The sequence below is a fragment of the Lucilia sericata genome, unplaced genomic scaffold, assembly GCF_015586225.1.
Source record: "Lucilia sericata isolate MDLA Ls3-8-SP2 unplaced genomic scaffold, ASM1558622v1 Contig002462F_arrow, whole genome shotgun sequence".
Classification (NCBI taxonomy): Eukaryota; Metazoa; Arthropoda; class Insecta; order Diptera; family Calliphoridae; genus Lucilia; species Lucilia sericata.
In genome coordinates, this window is record NW_023996244.1 from 1 (window position 1) to 20,667 (window position 20,667).

Sequence of the window (20,667 nt, forward strand, 5' to 3'; positions counted from 1 at the left end):
ATATTGTTTGCCTACCTTTAGGCTGTATTTAAATATGAACGTTTAATTTAATTTTTGTTTGTTTTATACAGAATATAACCAAGACACGCACCATACGTTTCTGTTGCTCTGGCTATGAAGGCAACATATCGATCAATGATACGATTTGTAAACCGGTTTGTCGAGGTGGTTGTGGTCGCGGCTATTGTTTAAAACCCGATGAGTGTAGTTGTGAACCGGGTTATATGGGCAAACACTGTACGCAACGTAAGTATAGGTTTCACAAAATTATTTTATTTAAATTCGAGAGTAAATTGAGAGAGTAAATGATCTCATGATCAGTGATTTAAAAAGATTGAAATTAAAGAATTCGACGTTATCTTTATGTTTTTGAATGCTGAAAGTATTAAGTAAAATGTCTCTTTTTAAGGTTGCGATCATGATCACTGGGGTCTGGAGTGTAAAAATCAGTGTCTTTGTCATAATGGTGCTGCTTGTGATAATAAATCTGGCATATGTCACTGTACCATAGGATGGACAGGGGAATTGTAAGTTAAAACAAATAAAAATTTCAAACTGAATTCATCTTTTGATATCCCACACTTCTTTCCAGCTGTGAACAACCCTGTCCCATGGGTACACATGGTGTTATGTGTCGCAAGGCTTGTGAGTGTGACAATAAATTGTGTCATCCTCAAACGGGAGCCTGTGACAATCCGGTGGAACCCACCATAGTACCAAATGCTACGCACGTCATGATAGCCACCCTAAATTCAACCATTGTCAATATAACCCACAATTTGGATCGCATAGCTAAAAACATAGTGACCATAGCCACCTCTACAACGGAAAATATAAATTTTGCTTTACCACCACAGATATTAGAATTGACCACGGTCAAAACGATACCCGAGGTAATAGTGATAAAACAGGAAGAACCTCCTCATACACCCAAGATTATTGTTCATCAACAGGGTTCGGGGTTATTGGAGAATTTACATGGTGCTGCCAAAACTCCCGAAGTAATACATGTTATAACCAATTGGCCATCAGGCACACAGCCACATCATAATTTGACGCAGGAAGAGAAGATAAATTTGGCAGGATTTGGCATACATAGTGGCAGCAAGAGTAAAGAAGAAACTTCCAAATCCACTGAGAATCATACAGCTGATCATGAGAATAGTGTGCTTACCACTCTGCTGGTGATATTGCTGATTATCATGGTGGCTATAGGTATAGGCTTTCTATATGTTTATCGTAGATATCATTTGCAAAAGGCCCAAGTAGAGGCGGCCTTGGCAGCACGTAATGTTAGCCTAGTGCCCGGAGTTAATGCTCCTATAGTTATAACACCTCCACCCCTACCGCCTCATACAAATGAACAGCATTTGAAAGAAATGGGTGGCAGCGTTCTAGGAGGCGCTGGTACTTTGAATAAAAGTTTTCTGAAACCTTTGCCCGATTTACCAGCCTTTACACAAATGGTACGCAATAAAATCGAGGGTATGTAAGTGTCTAATTAATAGCAAATTTCTTAAAAGAAATTTTATATTAATGACAATTTTTCACTTTTCTTTTCTTAGGACCCGACTTGTATGATTCACCCAGTAATACATCCTCGTTAACCTCGCAAACACCCACGCCCACACCTTACGCCTATGCACGCAAAGAATCTTTATATTCAATGGTTACACCTAAATCTCGTAAAGGCAGCATGGATTCACATTTATACGATGAGATACGTTATCCCACAGCTTTACATCAACAAAATCATCTTAATACCTCCAATATGTTTCCACATCAACACCATCATCAGCAGCAACAGCATCATCACCAGCAACAACAACAGCATCATCCGCAACAGCCCCATTCGCAACATCATCAGGCTTCTCAACATCATCAGCATCATCACCACCACCAGCAGTTCCAGCAGCAGCAACAACAGCATCCTTCAAATCACTTAAATGCCCCCACAACTCATCATATCTCACATTTAATTATACCACCACAAAATTCCAAATATTTACAAGTGCCACAAATTTCTCATACATCACATAAGGTTGCTCACATTTAATTTAATTAACGTTAAGCTATTTTACAAATTATATTTATTGTGCAACAAAATATTGTATTTTATTTTATATTTTAACTTTTTATAAACTAATTTTAATTTGATTTTTATTTGTATTGTATATTTTGAAATTTTTTTTTTAATAAAAATTATTAAAAAAAAATAATTTTTTGCCACATCCTCTTATAAAATGCAGAAATTATTTCCGATGTGATTTAAGATCTAAAGCCGATATTTGTTGAGTCGAGTAACGCCTCCTGTAGGTCAGCAGTAAGTGTTGCGGTCTGAGGCCTAGGCCTCGAATTTGATGTCACATACTTTCACTTTTCTAACTAACTAACTACTAACTAACTAACTAACTAACTAACTACTAACTAACTAACTACTAACTAACTAACTAACTAACTAACTAACTAACTAACGAACTAACTAACTAACTACTAACTAATACTAACTAACTAACTAACTAACTAACTACTAACTAACTAACTAACTAACTAACTAACTAACTAACTAACTAACTACTACTAACTAACTAACGAACTAACTAACTAACTAACTAACTAACTAACTACTAACTAACTACTACTAACTAACTAACTAACTAACTAACTAACTAACTAACTAACTACTAACTAACTAACTAACTAACTAACTAACTAACTAACTAACTAACTAACTACTAACTAAACTAACTAACTACTAACTACTAACTAACTAACTAACTAACTACTAACTAACTAACTAACTACTAACTAACTAACTAACTACTAACTAACTAACTAACTAACTAACTAACTACTAACTAACTAACTAACTAACTAACTAACTAACTAACTAACTAACTAACTAACTAACTAACTAACTAACTAACTAACTAACTAACTAACTAACTAACTAACTAACTAACTAACTAACTACTAACTAACTAACTAACTAACTAACTACTAACTAACTAACTAACTAACTAACTAACTAACTAACTAACTAACTAACTAACTAACTAACTAACTAACTAACTAACTAACTAACTAACTAACTAACTAACTAACTAACTAACTAACTAACTAACTAACTAACTAACTACTACTAACTAACTAACGAACTAACTAACTAACTAACTAACTAACTAACTAACTAACTAACTAACTACTAACTACTAACTAACTAACTAACTAACTAACTAACTACTAAACTAACTAACTAACTAACTAACTAACTAACGAACTAACTAACTAACTAACTAACTAACTACTAACTAACTAACTAACTAACTAACTAACTAACTAACTAACTAACTAACTACTAACTAACTAACTAACTAACTAACTAACTAACTAACTAACTAACTAACTAACTAACTAACTAACTAACTAACTACACTAACTAACTAACTACTAACTAACTAACTAACTAACTAACTAACTAACTAACTAACTACTAACTAACTAACTAACTAACTAACTAACTAACTACTAACACTACTAACTAACTAACTAACTAACTAACTACTAACTAACTACTAAAACTAACTAACTAACTAACTACTACTAACTAACTACTAACTAACTAACTAACTAACTCACTAACTACTAACTACTACTAACTACTAACTAACTACTAACTAACTAACGAACTAACTAACTAACTAACTAACTACTAACTAACTAACTAACTAACAACTAACTAACTAACCTAACTACTAACTAACTAACGAACGAACTAACTAACTAACTAACTAACTAACACTAACTAACTACTCCTAAACTAACTAACTAACTAATCTAACTAACTAACTAACTAACTAACTAACTAACTAACTAACTAACTAACTAAATACCTAGTCTATAATCTAGTCTATAGTCTACTCTTAATCTAGTCTATAGTCTACTCTTAATCTAGTCCATAGTCTAGTCTAGTCTATAGTCTAGTCTATAGTCTAGTCTATAGTCTAGTCTATAGTCTAGTCTATAGTCTAGTCTATAGTCTAGTCTATAGTCTAGTCTATAGTCTAGTCTATAGTCTAGTCTATAGTCTAGTCTATAGTCTAGCCTATAGTCTAGTCTATAGTCTAGTCTATAGTCTAGTCTATAGTCTAGTCTATAGTCTAGTCTATAGTCTAGTCTATAGTCTAGTCTATAGTCTAGTCTATAGTCTAGTCTATAGTCTAGTCTATAGTCTAGTCTATAGTCTAGTCTATAGTCTAGTCTATAGTCTAGTCTATAGTCTAGTCTATAGTCTAGTCTATAGTCTAGTCTATAGTCTAGTCTATAGTCTAGTCTATAGTCTAGTCTATAGTCTAGTCTATAGTCTAGTCTATAGTCTAGTCTATAGTCTAGTCTATAGTCTAGTCTATAGTCTAGTCTATAGTCTAGTCTATAGTCTAGTCTATAGTCTAGTGTATATTCTAGTCTATAGTCTAGTCTATAGTCTAGTGTATATTCTAGTCTATAGTGTAATCTATAGTCTGGTCTATAATCTAGTCTATAGTCTAGTCTATAGTTTAGTCTATAGTTGAGTATCGATTAAAATTTTGCTGAGTAGTCAAGGAATAACGGATTTTTTTTCGATTGGGACGTTATTTAGCGAATTGTAGATGTTAGGTGTCTTATGTGGTAAATATCGATTTGTGATGAGAACTTGAATTGATCCTAATTGGTATGAGCTTTTCATATAATTTCGATTTATGAAGGCAAATATCTATTTTGGTGAGAAATCAATACGATCACAAATAAACCTTAACCCAATGGTTGATTTTTACTAATTTCTCTTTAAAAACCAAAAATATTTAATAAGAAATAGGGTTAAACAATTACTGATAAGAACTGTTCATAGATTGTATTGAAGATTTTAAAATCAGAGACGTTTTAATGCTTGTGTTTTTAATTCAGAATTACAGATAAGCTTGAACTAAATTCTAAAAAGATTTCGTAAATAAGTAATTAATACAAATATGTTTATTTTAATGTTTAAAACTAATAATTATATAAAAACTAAATAATGTTTTTCAATATTAAATTAAAAATTATTGTGTGTATTGTGCTTATAAGAGTGGCAAAAGCTGTTTCGTACTCCGAGATATATGGGGATATATTTCCCAGCAGCTGGGATTTGACTTTATATGAAAGTATATACGATACGGAGAATAAATGTTTTGAGGAGAAACCGTAAGTAGGAAATTCTAGGAATTTAATAGTGTTTCATTAATATAGTTTTACTTGTTTCTGTTAAAAAAGAGCTTTTTATTATCAAACCAAAGAGTACTTGCCGGTACAGGGTAATGGCTCCAGTCCCTTTTACCACCGTTTCGAAGTATGCTGTGAAGGCTATAAACGTTCACCGAGAGACTGGCAGAAATGTATACCCGACTGTAGCCGCACCTCTCCCGATAATTGTCGGAATGGTTTTTGTCGTTCACCCGAAAACTGTGAATGTTTTGAGGGTTTTGTTAAGAATCGTGAGGGCATTTGTATACACACTTGTCCGATTTCCTGTGAAAATGGTCAGTGTTTATTGGATGGTACCTGCATATGTCAACCTGGTTATGTATTAGATTCTGAGACTAGGAAATTTTGTGTACCCGATTGCTATCACATAGCCTGTGGACTACATCAGCGTTGTATAGCACCCGGGCAATGTGTTTGCGAAAAGGGTTACAAATGGTTAGAGGGTTTAGGCTGTCAACCGATATGTTTACCTCACTGTGGCCATGGTCGTTGTGTAGCACCCGATAAGTGTGAATGTTTTGCGGGTTTTATTAAAAGACCAGGAAAAAATATATGTGAGGCGGAGTGTTATATGTAAGTAAAGCTTAAGAACGATAAATATTTTGATTCTCTGAACAACTTTCCATATTTTAGCAACTGTCTAAATGGTTTTTGCGAATCGCGTTATAAATGCCAATGTCATGTGGGTTTTGCCTATGATAGCTTAACCTCTTCCTGTTTACCCGACTGTCAGGGTTTGTGTCAGCATGGTGTGTGCATAGCTCCCGGTGTTTGTAAATGTTTTGAGGGTTATAACTTACAGGATAATGTCTGCAAGCCCATATGTGAAAAGTAAGCCTTGTTAAATGTATAACTAAAAACTCATACATTTTCCTACTCTTGTAGAGGTTGCGGCCCTTATGGTAAATGTATAGCCCCCAATAAATGTGCCTGTGGTACAGGTCTTCAGCTATGTTTATCTGGTTCCTGCAATTCCTCTGGTCGTTGTGTTTGTCCTGCTGGCTTGTCTCATTTCATTGATCAATGTTTGTTTTCTTCATCTCTAGTTAATTCGATTTATAGTTACAGTCAGCGCGAGTTCTATAATAAACAATTAAATTATGAATTTAACGCTTTAATTGGTAGACTATTTAAATTCTAAATAAAACCGAAATTTTAGCAATAATCACATTAGACACGAGTTATGCATGCATGCGCCTTTAGATAATACTTATGCTATTTTTGAAGGCCAAGGTCAGTAAACATGTGAAACGATATCAGTAAGTATTTAGTAGAACAAACATTGTTTAGGTTTGAGGCAAAAAACCCAAACAAACTTGATAAAATGTAAGAATTATGCAGAGTGGTGGAGTTAAGAGGGTGTATTAAATTCTGTCAACTAGAATTGATAATGAACTGAACTAGAATTGATTAAGAACTTAACTAGAACTGAACTGGAACTGAACTAGAACTGACTAGAACTGAACTAGAACTGAGCTATAACTGAACTAGAACTGACTAGAACTGAACTAGAACTGAACTAGAACTGAACTAGAACTGAACTAGAACTGAACTAGAACTGAACTAGAACTGAACTAGAACTGAACTAGAACTGAACTAGAACTGAACCTTAGAACTGAACTAGAACTGAACTAGAACTGAACTAGAACAGAACTAGAACTGAACTAGAACAGAACTAGAACTGAACTAGAAACTGAACTAGAACTGAACTAGAACTGAACTAGAACTGAACTAGAACTGAACTAGAACTGAACTAGAACTGAACTAGAACTGAACTAGAACTGAACTAGAACTGAACTAGAACTGAACTAGAACTGAACAAACTGAACTAGAACTGAACTAGAACTGAACTAGAACTGAACTAGAACTGAACTAGAACTGAACTAGAACTGAACTAGAACTGAACTAGAACTGAACTAGAACTGAACTAGAACTGAACTAGAACTGAACTAGAACTGAACTAGAACTGAACTAGAACTGAACTAGAACTGAACTAAAGAACTAGAACTGAACTAGAACTGAACTAGAACTGAACTAGAACTGAACTAGAACTGAACTAGAACTGAACTAGAACTGAACTAGAACTGAACTAGAACTGAACTAGAACTGAACTAGAACTGAACTAGAACTGAACTAGAACTGAACTAGAACTGAACTAGAACTGAACTAGAACTGAACTAGAACTGAACTAGAACTGAACTAGAACTGAACTAGAACTGAACTAGAACTGAACTAGAACTGAACTAGAACTGAACTAGAACTGAACTAGAACTGAACTAGAACTGAGAACTGAACTAGAACTGAACTAGAACTGAACTAGAACTGAACTAGAACTGAACTAGAACTGAACTAGAACTGAACTAGAACTGAACTAGAACTGAACTAGAACTAACTAGAACTCTAGAACTGAACTAGAACTGAACTAGAACTGAACTAGAACTGAACTAGAACTGAACTAGAACTGAACTAGAACTGAACTAGAACTGAACTAGAACTGAACTAGAACTGAACTAGAACTGAACTAGAACTGAACTAGAACTGAACTAGAACTGAACTAGAACTGAACTAGAACTGAACTAGAACTGAACTAGAACTGAACTAGAACTGAACTAGAACTAAACTAGAACTTAACTAGAACTGAACTAGAACTGAACTAGAACTGAACTAGAACTGAACTAGAACTGAACTAGAACTGAACTAGAACTGAACTAGAACTGAACTAGAACTGAACTAGAACTGAACTAGAACTGAACTAGAACTGAACTAGAACTGAACTAGAACTGAACTAGAACTGAACTAGAACTGAACTAGAACTGAACTAGAACTGAACTAGAACTGAACTAGAACTGAACTAGAACTGAACGAACTGAACTAGAACTGAACTAGAACTGAACTAGAACTGAACTAGAACTGAACTAGAACTGAACTAGAACTGAACTAGAACTGAACTAGAACTGAACTAGAACTGAACTAGAACTGAACTAGAACTAAACTAGAACTTAACTAGAACTGAACTAGAACTGAACTAGAACTGAACTAGAACTGAACTAGAACTGAACTAGAACTGAACTAGACTGAACTAGAACTGAACTAGAACTGAACTAGAACTGAACTAGAACTGAACTAGAACTGAACTAGAACTGAACTAGAACTGAACTAGAACTGAACTAGAACTGAACTAGAACTGAACTAGAACTGAACTAGAACTAAACTAGAACTTAACTAGAACTAAACTACTAACTAGAACTGAACTAGAACTGAACTAGAACTGAACTAGAACTGAACTAGAACTGAACTAGAACTGAACTAGAACTGAACTAGAACTGAACTAGAACTGAACTAGAACTGAACTAGAACTGAACTAGAACTGAACTAGAACTGAACTAGAACTGAACTAGAACTGAACTAGAACTGAACTAGAACTGAACTAGAACTGAACTAGAACTAGAACTGAACTAGAACTGAACTAGAACTGAACTAGAACTGAACTAGAACTGAACTAGAACTGAACTAGAACTGAACTAGAACTGAACTAGAACTGAACTAGAACTGAACTAGAACTGAACTAGAACTGAACTAGAACTGAACTAGAACTGAACTAGAACTGAACTAGAACTGAACTAGAACTGAACTAGAACTGAACTAGAACTGAACTAGAACTGAACTAGAACTGAACTAGAACTGAACTAGAACTGAACTAGAACTGAACTAGAACTGAACTAGAACTGAACTAGAACTGAACTAGAACTGAACTAGAACTGAACTAGAACTGAACTAGAACTGAACTAGAACTGAACTAGAACTGAACTAGAACTGAACTAGAACTGAACTAGAACTGAACTAGAACTGAACTAGAACTGAACTAGAACTGAACTAGAACTGAACTAGAACTGAACTAGAACTGAACTAGAACTGAACTAGAACTGAACTAGAACTAAACTAGAACTTAACTAGAACTGAACTAGAACTGAACTAGAACTGAACTAGAACTGAACTAGAACTGAACTAGAACTGAACTAGAACTGAACTAGAACTAAACTAGAACTAACTAGACTGAACTAGAACTGAACTAGAACTGAACTAGAACTGAACTAGAACTGAACTAGAACTGAACTAGAACTGAACTAGAACTGAACTAGAACTGAACTAGAACTGAACTAGAACTGAACTAGAACTGAACTAGAACTGAACTAGAACTGAACTAGAACTGAACTAGAACTGAACTAGAACTAAACTAGAACTTAACTAGAACTAAACTAGAACTTAACTAGAACTGAACTAGAACTGAACTAGAACTGAACTAGAACTGAACTAGAACTGAACTAGAACTGAACTAGAACTGAACTAGAACTGAACTAGAACTGAACTAGAACTGAACTAGAACTGAACTAGAACTGAACTAGAACTGAACTAGAACTGAACTAGAACTGAACTAGAACTGAACTAGAACTGAACTAGAACTGAACTAGAACTGAACTAGAACTGAACTAGAACTGAACTAGAACTGAACTAGAACTGAACTAGAACTGAACTAGAACTGAACTAGAACTGAACTAGAACTGAACTAGAACTGAACTAGAACTGAACTAGAACTGAACTAGAACTGAACTGAACTGAACTGAACGAACTAGAACTGAACTAGAACTGAACTAGAACTGAACTTGTCTTTTGTAATCACGTAATTAATTAACATTTAAATTTAAAATTAAAACATTTTAAAAACACAGCACTTTATTTATTTCGTTAAGCTGATACAATAATTTCCATTATTATTTAACAATAAATCACAACTTAATCAATTTAAACGGGAGTGCACGATTGACGTCCCTTGATACCGGTCTTGATGAAACCTGGTTTGCAAATGCAGAAATTAGGTGAGGTACAAAAACCATTAGGGCAACCTAGAGGGCAATGGGGTTTACACATATTGGGCTGTAATCATCGGGTACATAACCGGAATTACAGACACATTGATTATTGCCTCCGCACACACCATTCAAACAGGGTACATCGCAGTGGGGCACACACTTAGTGCCGGTGTGATCCATTCATAACCTTGTTCACAAGAGCAGGTATCTGGGGCGATGCAACGTCCCTTTGTCGCAGCCGCTAAAATAAATAAATTGGAGTTGAAATCCTTATTCTTCGGTGTCATTTAATTAAAAAACTTACCGAGCACACACTGGCTCACATACAGCACCGACTTTAATGTAGCCAGTATTACAGCTACAATAACCCGGTGAGGTACATTTACCATTATCACAATTCTCACAATGTGGTTCACATACTCCGATAGCCGTGAGACGATAACCATTCTGGCAGGCACACTTATTGGGAGCCACACATTTACCGAATTGACAAGCGGGTTCACACAGAGGTACACAGTACTTTTGTTGCACCGGTTCTAGAGTATAACCAGGTTTACATCTGCATTCATTATTATCACCACATACGCCATTACCACAGCCTATGGGGCAGGTGGTAATACACTTATTATCTTCGTTACGCACATGACCAGGCATGCAGACACAGGTATTGGGAGCGGTACAAATGCCATTGGGACAATCATCGTCACAGATGGGATCGCAACGTTTGAAGACATGAGGATTACGTTCGTAGCCTTCGCAGCAAACCTGAATTTTACTCATTTCTGGTTTGGTGCCATTACCAACGGGTACAATGCCAGGAGCCATGGACTAGGGAGGCAGTGCTGGGAAGATAAACATAAATGGATTTATTATAAATATGAATTAAAAAATCCACAAATTTTTAAAAAGTTCTGTTTAATATAAAATAAGATAAATTTAACATGTTGTTTTTAAAATTCTTTAACCTTAATGTGTTTAACATCCACACTATTTGTTCCGTTAAAAACAACTGTTCACACAGATCTTCTTAAATGTTTAAAACACAATTTTTTTCAAAAATGTCAAAAAGAAATGCGTTTTACAAAGAAATGCAAGTCGCAATTTCGAAGATAATTGAAATTAAATAGAACTGAACTAAAACAATATAAAGGCTGAACCAGAATTGAGTACGAAATAAATAAGAACTAAACTAGAACAGAACTAGAACTGAACTAGAACCGAACTAAAACTGAAATAGAACTGAACTCGAACTGAACTAGAACTGAACTAGAACTGAAACTAGAACTGAACTAAAACTGAACTAGAACTGAACTAAAACTGAACTAAAACTGAAATAGAACTGAACTAGAACTGAACTAGAACTGAACTAGAACTGAACAAGAACTGAACAGAACTGAACTAGGATGAACTAGGATGAACTAGAACTGAACTAGAACTGAACTAGAACTGAGCTAGAACTGAACTAGAACTGAACTAGAACTGAACTAGAACTGAACTAGAACTGAACTAGAACTGAACTAGAACTGAACTAGAACTGAACTAGACTGAACTAGAACTGAACTAGAACTGAACTAGAACTGAACTAGAACTGAACTAGAACTGAACTAGAACTGAACTAGAACTGAACTAGAACTGAACTAGAACTGAACTAGAAACTGAAACTAGAAACTGAACTAGAACTGAACTAGAACTGAACTAAACTGAACTAGAACTGAACTAGAACTGAACTAGGACTGAACTAGAACTGAACTAGAACTGAACTAGAACTGAACTAGAACTGATCTAGAACTGACTAGAACTGAACTAGAACTGAACTAGAACTGAATAGAACTGAACTAGACTGAACTAGAACTGAACTAGAAACTAGAACTGAACTAGAACTGAACTAGAACTGAACTAGAACTGAACTAGAACTGAACTAGAACTGAACTAGAACTGAACTAGAACTGAACTAGAACTGAACTAGAACTGAACTAGAACTGAACTAGAACTGAACTAGAACTGAACTAGAACTGAACTAGAACTGAACTAGAACTGAACTAGAACTGAACTAGAAACTGAACTAGAACTGAACTAGAACTGAACTAGACTGAACTAGAACTGAACTAGAACTGAACTAGAACTGAACTAGAACTGACTAGAACTGAACTAGAACTGAACTAGAACTGAACTAGAACTGAACTAGAACTGAACTAGAACTGAACTAGAACCGAACTAAACTGAAATAGAACTGAAATAGAACTGAACTCGAACTGAACTAGAACTGAACTAGAACTGAACTAGAACTGAACTAGAACTGAACTAGAACTGAACTAAAACTGAACTAAAACTGAAATAGAACTGAACTAGAACTGAACTAGAACTGAACTAGAACTGAACAAGAACTGAACAGAACTGAACTAGGATGAACTAGAACTAAACTAGAACTGAACTAGAACTGAACTAGAACTGAGCTAGAACTGAACTAGAACTGAACTAGAACTGAACTAGAACTGAACTAGAACTGAAACTAGAACTGAACTAGAACTGAACTAGAACTGAACTAGAACTGAACTAGAAACTGAACTAGAACTGAACTAGAACTGAACTAGAACTGAACTAGAACTGAACTAGAACTGAACTAGAACTGAACTAGAACTGAACTAGAACTGAACTAGAACTGAACTAGAACTGAACTAGAACTGAACTAGAACTGAACTAGAACTGAACTAGAACTGAACTAGAACTGAACTAGAACTAGAACTGAACTAGAACTGAACTAGAACTGAACTAGAACTGAACTAGAACTGAACTAGAACTGAACTAGACCTGAACTAGAACTGAACTAGGACTGAACTAGAACTGAACTAGAACTGAACTAAAACTGAACGATTTTATGAAGAAAAAAATTTTTTCACCAATATTTTATATAAAATTTTTTTTTTCTTTTTTTGTTAAATTAATGTTTGTGAACGAAAATGTTTAGTCTTCTCGGATCCCCAAACATAATTATACTTTTTACTAGTGTTATTTAAAAACAAATATTACTTCTGATTTCTTTATCAATTTCTGAGAAATTTCAATAATATTTGATTAAATGCCTGCCATGCTCAGCTTCTGATGAACAATTAATAAATATTTTTCATTTTTATATAAAAAAAACACTGCTCTAGTTTAATTTAATATTCATATAAACAAATCTAAATAAATATTATCAACAATAATGAGGATGTGAAGGTTAGTAGTTCATTTCAATAGCATTGTTCATATCCCATCAATAATGAATTGAGAAACAAGAACTTTATTTAACTTACGGTACTTCTGTATAGCAAATACCCGAAGCCATGGCTGATCTGGTTTTGTTAATAAACTCCGCTGTGGCGTCTAAAACTACCGGCTGTCTAGTCATGGTGGGTACTGCAGCTCCACCTGGGTAATATTCTGCCGGCCTAAAATTGCCATTATAACGATCGTAGGTATTGTGCTGTGGTTGAGGGTTTTCAAAATGCTGTTGACTATAAACATAATGATTGGTCTCATTATGTTCAGTGGCATTGCCCAAAATTAAATTTCCAGAACTGGGCGCCGGATAACGTGTCTTAATGCCGGTATTTTTATATTGGCCCTGGCAGCCATAGAACAACATTAAGATTGTTGTCACAACTAGAAATGACTTCATGATCATCAAATATATTAAAATAAAACTGACTTAACTTAATAATTTAGGGAGTGTTAACGTCTCAATTCCTTAAAAGTCTAACAAAAACTAAGTTGAAATAAATTTATTTTATTATTCATTATCAAAATAATGCATTTTATTTTGTTAAGATTTAATAATGTGAGCAGAATTAAAGATTATCTTGAGCTTAGTATAAACGCTCTCTTTCTCTTGTTCTCTTTTATAATAGAAAATACAGAAATTGTTCTCTTAAACACTTTTTGTGAACCTGTTTTATTTGTTACTGTTTTTTTCTTTGTTTATAATTTTAAAATGATTTCATATCACTATTTATTTATAATTTGTTTGATTTGTAGACAGCTAACATCTGAATTGATTTAAGATATTTTATTATTTGAAAATATGCTTAGATTGTTCTCACAGGTTCCGAGAATACAAGTAACGTCATGTTATGATGTCAATTTATTTGTTTACAAAAGTTAAACAATTTATATAAACAGAATTTTAATTTATAAAAATTAACAGTTGTATAAACATTCTAATAATGTTCTAATGTTGTTCAGTTCTAGTTCTAGTTTACGTTCTAGTTCAGTCTGTTCAGTTCTAGTTCAGTTCTAGTTCAGTTCTAGTTCAGTTCTAGTTCAGTTCTAGTTCAGTTCTAGTTCAGTTCTAGTTCAGTCTAGTTCAGTTCTAATTCAGTTCTAGTTCAGTTCTAGTTCAGTTCTAGTTCAGTTCTAGTTCAGTTCTAGTTCAGTTCTAGTTCAGTTCAGTTCTAGTTCAGTTCTAGTTCAGTTCTAGTTCAGTTCTAGTTCAGTTCTAGTTCAGTTCTAGTTCAGTTCTAGTTCTAGTTCAGTTCTAGTTCAGTTCTAGTTCAGTTCTAGTTCAGTTCTAGTTCAGTTCTAGTTCAGTTCTAGTTCAGTTCTAGTTCAGTTCTAGTTCAGTTCTAGTTCAGTTCTAGTTCAGTTCTAGTTCAGTTCTAGTTCAGTTCTAGTTCAGTTCTAGTTCAGTTCTAGTTCAGTTCTAGTTCAGTTCTAGTTCAGTTCTAGTTCAGTTCTAGTTCAGTTCTAGTTCAGTTCTAGTTCAGTTCTAGTTCAGTTCTAGTTCAGTTCTAGTTCAGTTCTAGTTCAGTTCTAGTTCAGTTCTAGTCAGTTCTAGTTCAGTTCTAGTTCAGTTCTAGTTCAGTTCTACTTCAGTTCTAGTTCAGTTCTAGTTCTAGTTCAGTTTAGTTCAGTTCTAGTTCAGTTCTAGTTCAGTTCTAGTTCAGTTCTAGTTCAGTTCTAGTCAGTTCTAGTTCAGTTCTAGTTCAGTTCTAGTTCAGTTCTAGTTCAGTTCTAGTTCAGTTCTAGTTCAGTTCTAGTTCAGTTCTAGTTCAGTTCTAGTTCAGTTCTAGTTCAGTTCTAGTTCAGTTCTAGTTCAGTTCTAGTTCAGTTCTAGTTCAGTTCTAGTTCAGTTCTAGTTCAGTTCTAGTTCAGTTCTAGTTCAGTTCTAGTTCAGTTCTAGTTCAGTTCTAGTTCAGTTCTAGTTCAGTTCTAGTTCAGTTCTAGTTCAGTTCTAGTTCAGTTCTAGTTCAGTTCTAGTTCAGTTCTAGTTCAGTTCTAGTTCAGTTCTAGTTCAGTTCTAGTTCAGTTCTAGTTCAGTTCTAGTTCAGTTCTAGTTCAGTTCTAGTTCAGTTCTAGTTCAGTTCTAGTTCAGTTCTAGTTCAGTTCTAGTTCAGTTCTAGTTCAGTTCTAGTTCAGTTCTAGTTCAGTTCTAGTTCAGTTCTAGTTCAGTTCTAGTTCAGTTCTAGTTCAGTTCTAGTTCAGTTCTAGTTCAGTTCTAGTTCAGTTCTAGTTCAGTTCTAGTTCAGTTCTAGTTCAGTTCTAGTTCAGTTCTAGTTCAGTTCTAGTTCAGTTCTAGTTCAGTTCTAGTTCAGTTCTAGTTCAGTTCTAGTTCAGTTCTAGTTCAGTTCTAGTTCAGTTCTGGTTCAGTTCTAGTTCAGTTCTAGTTCAGTTCTAGTTCAGTTCTAGTTTAGTTCTAGTTCAGTTCTAGTTCAGTTCTAGTTCAGTTCTAGTTCAGTTCTAGTTCAGTTCCAGTTCAGTTCTAGTTCAGTTCTGGTTCAGTTCTGGTTCAGTTCTAGTTCAGTTCTAGTTCAGTTCTAGTTCAGTTCTAGTTCAGTTCTAGTTCAGTTCTGGTTCAGTTCTAGTTCAGTTCTAATTCAGTTCTAGTTCAGTTCTAGTTCAGTTCTAGTTCAGTTCTAGTTCAGTTCTAGTTCAGTTCTAGTTCGGTTCTAGTTCAGTTCTAGTTCAGTTCTAGTTCAGTTCTAGTTTAGTTCTAGTTTAGTTCTAGTTTAGTTCTAGTTCAGTTCTGTTCTAGTTGAGCTCTTGTGTATTTCCTAATGGGTGTTTAAATATCCATAAGATTCTCTTATTTAAAACTGTTCTCAATTTTTTTAAATAAATCATTTCATGGACATACTCTCTGTCATCTTCAAAACAAAAGAAAATAATTTTTAAAGAAAATACTCTAGGAAATTCTTCTTGACAAAAAGTATTTACTTTCTTTCGACGCCATCCGCAACTGATAAGAAGAGTGAATGAAATATGTTTTAAAATTTGTATAAGCACAGAAATTCCAAGTTTATTTTAATAAAAACTACAAGCGTGTCACAGTCATTAAAGAGATCTTGTAATGAAAAAGTGTATTTTTTTCTGAAATCCACAAGTGAAAACATTATATTTGAAAAATAATTAAATTGTAAAAAAAACATAAAAAATGCATGAAAAAGTAATATGTTTGGCGTTCATTATAGTTTCCATCATCAGTGTACAAGCCCATGCACAATTTTGGAAATTGAATACAATGAGTGAGAAAGACAGATTTATATTGGATGTGAAAAGTACCATGTCAGCTGGTATCTGTTATAAGAAAGTGCAGTAAGTTCGAACCAACAAAGGGAGCATGATAAATATATACAAAGGAAATAATTTTGTTTTTTTTTTTTTTTTTGCCGAATAGAGCCAAAGCAAGTGATCCTGAATTGCGCATACGTACTGTGTCCTTTTGCTGTGATGGCTATAAACGCAATCCTTTGTCACCACATTTGGTGAAATGTGATCCCGTTTGTAATGAGGACTGCAGTTATGGCATTTGTTCAGCACCGGATACTTGTGAATGTTTTCCGGGCTATGAACGCAAAGGTGGAAGATGTGAAAGTATTTACTAAAAATTAATAAATAAAGAAGCATATTATTTTTACATAAATTTTTTTCTCTTGTTAGTTAATTTTATAATATAGTTTATTTGTAATTCTTTACTGTGGGTGACCCAGTTATTATTATCACTGTCTATTTAAATTTATTTTAATTATTGTTTTTAATGGGATTGCACTGAAAAAGTTCATGTGTGATTATCAAACTAACAGCAAGAAAATTATCGTGAACAAATGTCATACACTTGGCTTTGAAAACAAAGAGACCAACAACCTATATCAACTCTATATACATAAATGCCTCAAGATATGCAACAACTGTTTCACTTATATCTGATATTTTTTTATTTGGTGAAGCTAGATTTGCAATACATGAAACAAACCTACAAAAATATAAAACAAAAATAAAACATTTAAAAATTAAAAAATAGTTAGGTACACTCAAAAACTATTATGAACTAAAACCAAATATTTATTTAGTTTTTCGTAATTTTTCTTAATCTACAGTTTATTTATTTCTTTTTAAAATAACCCACAAATGGTGTAAAATCACCCAGTGTAAAATGTCTTCCAATTAACAAATTAAACTCTTCAATCAAGGCCTCATTTAGTTTCTGGTGTTTCATAGATGCATATGTCGTCACTTTGTCTGGAACCAAACATTGATTTATAAATCTAGTCGTGCCAACTTGACAACGACAACGTCCCTTGGAGTTGCAAAAGCCGAGTTCACATTTCTGATATGATTTAAAAGGTCCATCGACGATGGCGCAACCACAAACTCCAGGTGCAATACATTTGCCATAAAAGCCACAGCCACTAAAAAGATAGGAATAAGATGGAAATAAGTTCGAACTAAACTAGAACAGAACTCGAACAGATCTAGAACAGAACTAGAACAGAACTAGAACAGAAGTAGAACAGAACTAGAACTGAACTAGAACAGAACTAGAACAGAAATAGAACAGAACTAGAACTAGAACAGAACTAGAACAGAACAGAACAGAAACTAGAACAGAACTAGAACAGAACTAGAACAGACAGAACAAGAACAGAACTAGAACAGAACTAGAACAGACCTAGAACAGAACTAGAACAGAACTAGAACAGAACTAGAACAGAACTAGAACAGAACTAGAACAGACAGAACTAGAACAGAACTAGAACAGAACAAGAACAGAACTAGAACAGAACTAGAACAGAACTAGAACAGAACTAGAACAGAACTAGAACAGAACAGAACTAGAACAGAACTAGAACCGACTTATAGAACAGAACTAGAACAGAACTAGAACAGAACTAGAACAGAACTAGAACAGAACTAGAACAGAACTAGAACAGAACTAGAACAGAACTAGAACAGAACAGAAACTAGAACAGAACAGAACAGAACAAGAAGAACTAGAACAGACACTAGAACAGAACTAGAACAGAACTAGAACAGAACTAGAACAGAACTAGAACAGAACTAGAACAGAACTAGAACTAGAACTAGAACAGAACTAGAACAGAACTAGAACAGAACTAGAACTAGAACAGACTAAACAGAACTAGAATCTAGAACAGAACTAGAACAGAACTAGAACAGAACTAGAACTAGAACAGAACTAGAACAGAACTAGAACAGAACTAGAACAGAACTAGAACAGAACTAGAACAGAACTAGAACAGAACAGAACTAGAACAGAACAGAACAGAACTAGAACAGAACTAGAACAGAACTAGAACAGAACTAGAACAGAACTAGACAGAACTAGAACAGAACTAGAACAGAACTAGAACAGAACTAGAACAGAACTAGAACAGAACTAGAACAGAACTAGAACAGAACTAGAACAGACTAGAACTAGAACTAGAACAGAACTAGAACTAGAACTAGAACAGAACTAGAACTAGAACAGAACTAGAACAGAACTAGAACAGAACTAGAACAGAACTAGAACAGAACTAGAACAGAACTAGAACAGAACTAGAACAGAACTAGAACAGAACTAGAACAGAACTAGAACGGAACTAGAACAGAACTAGAACAGAACTAGAAGAGAACTAGAACAGAACTAGAACAGAACTAGAACAGAACTAGAACAGAACTAGAACAGAACTAGAACAGAACTAGAACAGAACTAGAACTGAACTAGAACTGAACTAGAACTGAACTAGAACTGAACTAGAACTGAACTAGAACTGAACTAGAACTGAACTAGAACTGAACTAGAACTGAACTAGAACTGAACTAGAACTGAACTAGAACTGAACTAGAACTGAAATAGAACTGAACTAGAACTGAACTAGAACTGAACTAGAGCTGAACTAGAACTGAACTGGAACTGAACTAGTACTTAACTAGAACTGAACTAGAACCAAACTAAAACTAATGTAAAACTTTAACTTACTGTTCACATATAGCTTCGCATTTGGAACCATTACGCTGATAGCCATTGAAACACCTGCAAAATCCAGGCGCTGTACAAATACCATTCTCACAATCATCACCACAGTCTGGCAGACAGGAGGTGGTATTTACATCATACTTATAGCCATCCTGGCATATGCAACCTGTGCGATTGGCACAAAAACCATTTTCACAGCGTCTGTAATACGATTTCGGTTAAATGATTTTCTGAGTTATTAACTTCAATGACTTACAAATAACAATTACTTTCGCATATCGAACTATTCACTCTCTGTTGATAACCAGGAAAACACTCACATTGATTGGGGCCCACACAATGGCCAAAACCACAGTCCGGTATACATACCGGCTGGCAACCCATTTGCGCAGCATTCGGACTATGCAGGGCCTTGGCATAACCCTCGGCACACACACAAGTATCAGGAGCATCACATACTTCATTGCGACCACAACCCAGGGTGCAATTAGGTTCACAGTATTTCTTAGTAGCATCCAATTGATAACCCTTATTGCAAACACAAGTGCCGTTAAGATAACATTCTCCATTAGGACAACCCAAGGGGCAAGTGGGTACACAATCATTACGATGATTTAGCACAAAATCCTCAAAACATTGACAAACTCCTCCCTCTAAACAGAAACCATTACGTTGACACTTTTGTCCACAGTCCGGAACACATTTAGTCCAATCGAAATCATAACGTTTGTAACCCTGGCAGCAGACTTCAATCAAATTGAAATGAGGATTAAGCGAACTATTACCTATGACTTGGACATCTCTTTCGTACTGAAAGAAAATGGCGCTGAAAATTGAGAGTGTAAAGAAAATTTTCTTTATTTTTAGTTTTGTTTCTTAACTTACGGCACTTCCTTGGTACATTTAGGGGGATTCGAATGTCTCTGCGGTAGTGAGAGACCCGGTGAACGTATTATCGGTTGTTTTGTAGTTGTGGTGGTTGTGTATTTTGTTGTATGATATTCCGTTTGTATTGTGTGTAAGAATGAGCATAAAAATACTAGAGATAAGATTGTTTTGATTGCAAAATCCCGTAAAGTTGTCATAATATTCAATATTCTTAAATAGTATTTCCACTGATTTTAAATGTTGTTAATTGTATAAGATCCGATGAGTAACTAAATCGACTGTTTGTGAATAGTACTCAAACAAAGCTGTTTTGAAAATTTATTTTAAATATGAAGAGATAAGAAATGATGCGTTAAGAGAATTGATATAGTATTCACTATTAACTCAAGGCGTAGA

The 20,667-nt window shown here is 34.4% G+C and overlaps 5 protein-coding genes across 5 annotated transcripts; 3 read left to right on the plus strand and 2 right to left on the minus strand.

Moving 5' to 3' along the window:
• Positions 1–62: 62 nt before the first annotated feature.
• LOC119613953 lies at positions 63–2,080 on the plus strand (the record flags this gene model as incomplete). Its single annotated transcript, XM_037970027.1, has 4 exons — positions 63–246; positions 410–527; positions 593–1,485; positions 1,566–2,080. Coding segments are annotated over 4 exons (1,686 nt in total), but the record flags the coding sequence as incomplete, so codon positions are not given.
• A 2,861-nt stretch (positions 2,081–4,941) lies between these two features.
• On the plus strand, positions 4,942–6,445 carry LOC119613952 (tenascin). The gene is made up of 4 exons (XM_037970025.1): positions 4,942–5,220; positions 5,290–5,853; positions 5,914–6,111; positions 6,166–6,445. The coding sequence occupies exons 1-4, from the start codon at positions 5,054–5,056 to the stop codon at positions 6,419–6,421; spliced, it is 1,185 nt and encodes a 394-aa protein (XP_037825953.1). The 5' UTR covers positions 4,942–5,053; the 3' UTR covers positions 6,422–6,445.
• A 3,533-nt stretch (positions 6,446–9,978) lies between these two features.
• LOC119613960 (von Willebrand factor D and EGF domain-containing protein) lies at positions 9,979–13,916 on the minus strand. Its single transcript, XM_037970034.1, is given in 6 exon segments — positions 9,979–10,217; positions 10,220–10,324; positions 10,327–10,375; positions 10,449–10,976; positions 11,927–11,957; positions 13,442–13,916. Coding segments are annotated over 6 exon segments (1,221 nt in total). The 5' UTR covers positions 13,813–13,916; the 3' UTR covers positions 9,979–10,080.
• A 2,437-nt stretch (positions 13,917–16,353) lies between these two features.
• LOC119613958 (nephronectin) lies at positions 16,354–17,046 on the plus strand. Its single transcript, XM_037970033.1, has 2 exons — positions 16,354–16,718; positions 16,801–17,046. Exons 1-2 carry the CDS (start codon positions 16,558–16,560, stop codon positions 17,006–17,008), a joined length of 369 nt encoding a protein of 122 aa, XP_037825961.1. The 5' UTR covers positions 16,354–16,557; the 3' UTR covers positions 17,009–17,046.
• A 422-nt stretch (positions 17,047–17,468) lies between these two features.
• Positions 17,469–20,553, minus strand: LOC119613951 (von Willebrand factor D and EGF domain-containing protein). The gene is made up of 4 exons (XM_037970024.1): positions 20,269–20,553; positions 19,640–20,209; positions 19,387–19,584; positions 17,469–17,812 (listed from the first exon to the last, which is right to left on the minus strand). The coding sequence occupies exons 1-4, from the start codon at positions 20,466–20,468 to the stop codon at positions 17,506–17,508; spliced, it is 1,275 nt and encodes a 424-aa protein (XP_037825952.1). The 5' UTR covers positions 20,469–20,553; the 3' UTR covers positions 17,469–17,505.
• Positions 20,554–20,667: the final 114 nt, after the last annotated feature.